Source organism: Chiloscyllium plagiosum, chromosome 35 (assembly GCF_004010195.1).
Source record: "Chiloscyllium plagiosum isolate BGI_BamShark_2017 chromosome 35, ASM401019v2, whole genome shotgun sequence".
Taxonomy (NCBI): domain Eukaryota; kingdom Metazoa; phylum Chordata; class Chondrichthyes; order Orectolobiformes; family Hemiscylliidae; genus Chiloscyllium; species Chiloscyllium plagiosum.
In genome coordinates, this window is record NC_057744.1 from 41,886,726 (window position 1) to 41,890,698 (window position 3,973).

Genomic DNA, 3,973 nt, shown 5'->3' on the forward strand with positions numbered 1-3,973 from the left:
TGCTGCTTCATGTCTGTTACATGAGTGTTAGCTCATAGAATCCTGACAGTGTGGAAGCCCATTTCACCCACTGAGTCCACACCAACCCCATGCCCGCCCAATCGCTGTATTTCCCATGGCTAACCCAATATTGACACACATTTATTATAAAAATGTGCTTTAATAGGAGCGTCACAGTGATTCGAATAAAGCATTGATGCTACAAAATCTTCAGGCAATGAAAACTATAAGGCACAAAAGCAAATCCCTACCTTATATTAAAACAGGGCAGGAAAAGAAAACCTGTCATAATTGTTTGGTATTGAGATGACTAAAGTATTACCTAACAGGAGCTAGCTGCACGCTTCATTCGATGTTCCGGACCTGAAGCAGAGATTGACTCTAAACCAGTAAATATTAATGTTTAAACAATGTAACCCACATTCTATGAAGCAGTATGAATCACATTGAATGCATAGATTACAATTGGGTTTTAAATCAGGATTGGGGTCTGTTAATTCTATAAATATTGAGTCATAATTAGAAAATATTTCTCTTTGTTTTGGATTTTAGCTCCTAATCCCTCCCCATCCCCTGCTTCTCATTCTCCCCACCAACCCACAAGCCAGCCTATTCTTTACATGGGAACACTGAACTGCAAATTATTGAACAAACATGATCTGTGCTCAGCTAGAGAACACAACAGAGAGACACGCAGAGAGACAGCAGTTACACAGAGGCACACAGTAGATATACACAGAGATATAGCAGGTACAAATTGACACACAGTACGCAGACACACAGCAGACTCACTGAAACAGGGACATACAAATTGCCAGTGCAGCAGACATCATTATGTAGAATTTTCTACTTGAATTTTCCCTCCTTAATCCGTGATGCATTGAGGACAGTTGCTCTGATATCTTTCATGGTGAGGCAAATTAACCCAACACAGGTCAACAGCTAAGCAAGGGAAGTAGGCGCTCCTGGTCTGCACAGATTGGTTACTTGCTCCCTTAACCAGGAGTGTCCCAATCTTTGGCGTCTCACTCTCTCATTACAACTGACTTATTCTTTGTTCCAACTGCAACAGCTGATTAGCCACGTCACAGGGAAGGTCAGTGTTGACCTGATCGTCAAAGTATTTTCGGATCTCTTTGATTTCCTCTTCCCAGAATTCTTTTTCAATACTGAAGATTTCGTCCATGTTCACGTGACCGAGACCATTGAGGTTGAGGGCACCGTCTGCCGGAATGTAGCCCAAAGGAGACATCTTGGCGCAGTCCTCTCCCTCGATTCTCCGGAACATCCACTCCAGGACTCGACAGTTCTCCCCGAAACCCGGCCACAGGAAGTTGTTCTGTTTATCTTTGCGGAACCAGTTGACGTGGAAGATCTTGGGAAGTTTTGAGCAGGTCCTGTGCTCCATGCTGAGCCAGTGCGACAGGTACCGCCCAAAGTTGTAGCCAAAGAAAGGCCGCATGGCGAAAGGGTCATACATAATGATCTTACCTGAGAAACAATGACAAGAGGAACAGTGAACAACTGGCTTGGAGATGACAACAAAAAATAAATTAACTGCACATTAATATGGGGACAAATATGAGCAAGTCAACGTCTTAGATTCTTCACTCCACATCCACTTACCTACTTTAGATTGGCTGAGGTCTTCCAGTGACTATTGGAATTTCCTGGAGAGGTGACACACTTTTCACAGTGATACACTCAGTCCAGCCCACTGATCATTCACAGATTGGTACAGATCATGGGCACCCAGCCTCCTGCTCCCACCGACAGCCAGCTCCCACAGATTGACCTATTGAATTAACAGTTCTTTCTCATCCTGCTGGAGCTCAGATAATTCTAGCCCATTTAGGAATATGCCTTATTAAATGATTACAAATTGACCGGTTAAAGGCCTCAATTGAAGGGGGAATGAGAAGGTCCCAACAAGACCCTGGCTTTGGTGGAAATGGAAGGCAATGGGGTGCCACCAATGTGTCACTTCAATCGCAATCCCACCTTCAGGCACACTGTCGTCTGCAAAAGAATATTCCACTCACTATTACGGTAAATTCTGAGTCCCAGGGTTATTGGTCGATTGTATGCTGAGTCCCAGTATTACACTTTGTCTGTAGATTACTGGTCTCCTGTGTCCCAGTGTTACTGGTATACTCTACGTCCCAGCATTACTAATCAATTGTGTCCCACTTTAACACTGATGTACCCTGTGCTCTGAGATTACTGACATACTGTTTCTCATTATTACTGGTAGACACAGTTTCACAAGATTACTGATCTATTGTGCTCAGTATTTCTGTATAATCTTTCTCCACAGTATTACTGGTATAAGCTGTGTCCCTGGATTCCTGATCTACTGTGTCCCAGTATTAGTGGTATCCTGTGTGTCCCAGGTTTACTGGTCTGTTATGTCTCAATATTTCAGGTATACTTGGTGTCCCAGCATCACTGATCTATGGAGTCCCAGTATTACTGGAATACTTCGTGTACCAACATTATTTATCTGTTGTGTTCCAGTATGGCTGTCCTTCTCTGTGTCCCTGATTTACCGATCCACTGAGTCCCAGTATTCCTCATCTATTGTGTCCCAATGTTACTGATATACGCCATTCCCAGGGTTACTGATCTATTGTGTTCCCAGTATTACTGGTGTACACTGTGTCTCAAGGTCCTGTTTCCTATTATTGTTGGTAGACACAAGGATACTGGTCAATTGCATTCTCAGTCTTATTGGTTTACACAGTGTCCCAGTATTACTTTATACACTTTGTCCACAGTATTGATGGTATACTCTGTGCCTTCAGGTTCCTGAACAATTGTGTCCCCATTCTACTGGTATAGTCACTGCCCCGGTTTACTAATCTGGTGTTTCCCAGAATTACTGGCATACTCTACGTCCTATTATTCCTGATCTATTATGTCCACTAATACTGTTTTAATCTACATTGCAGAGTTATTGATGTATTGTGTCCCACTAATACTGGTAATTTCTGTGTCCCAACGCAACTATCCCGTTCAAGCATTACTATACACCTTATTTCTGTACCTTACTCATCTATTGTGTCCGGTATTACTGAAACGCTCCGCGTTCCTGGTTTACTGATCTATTGTGTCCCAGTATTACTTTGTGACCCAGTATAATTAATCTATAGTATCCCAGTATTACTCTGTGGCCCAGTATAGCTAATCTATTGTATCCCAGTATTACTCTGTGACCGAGTATAACTAATCTATTGTATCCCAGTATTACTCTGTGGCCCAGTATAACTAATCTATTGTATCCCAGTATTACTCTGTGACCCAGTATAACTAATCTATTGTGTCCCAGTATTACTCTGTGACCGAGTATAATTAATCTATTGTGTCCCAGTATTACTCTGTGACTCAGTATAACTAATCTATTGTATCCCAGTATTACTCTGTGACCGAGTATAACTAATCTATTGCGTCCCAGTATTACTCTGCGGCCCAGTATAACTAATCTATTGTATCCCAATATTACTCTGTGACCGAGTATAATTAATCTATTGTGTCCCAGTATTACTCTGTGGCCCAGTATAACTAATCTATTGTATCCGAGTATTACCCAGTGACCGAGTATAACTAATCTATTGTATCCCAGTATTACTCTGTGACCGAGTATAACTAATCTATTGTGTCCCAGTATTACTCTGTGGCCCAGTATAACTAATCTATTGTATCACAGTATTACTCTGTGACCGAGTATAACTAATTTATTGTGTCCCAGTATTACTCTGTGGCCCAGTATAACTAATCTATTGTATCCCAGTATTACTCTGGGACCGAGTACAATTAATCTATTGTGTCCCAGTATTACTCTGTGGCCCAGTATAACTAATCTATTGTATCCCAGCATTACTCTGTGACCGAGTATAACTAATCTATTGTGTCCCAGTATTACTCTGTGGCCCAGTATAATTAATCTATTGTATCCCAGTATTACTCTGTGACC

General features: G+C 41.8%; 1 protein-coding gene across 1 annotated transcript in view; it reads right to left on the bottom strand.

Annotated features, from left to right (window-relative positions):
* Positions 1-1,021: 1,021 nt before the first annotated feature.
* The window catches only part of LOC122540559 (phosphoenolpyruvate carboxykinase, cytosolic [GTP]-like), a 14,183-nt gene continuing 11,231 nt past the window's right edge, over positions 1,022-3,973 (bottom strand). Inside the window, exon 5 of the mRNA XM_043676427.1 lies at positions 1,022-1,557. Within this exon, the coding sequence (XP_043532362.1) occupies positions 1,037-1,557 (521 nt within the window). The 3' untranslated portion in view covers positions 1,022-1,036. The remainder of the gene's footprint in view (positions 1,558-3,973) is intronic.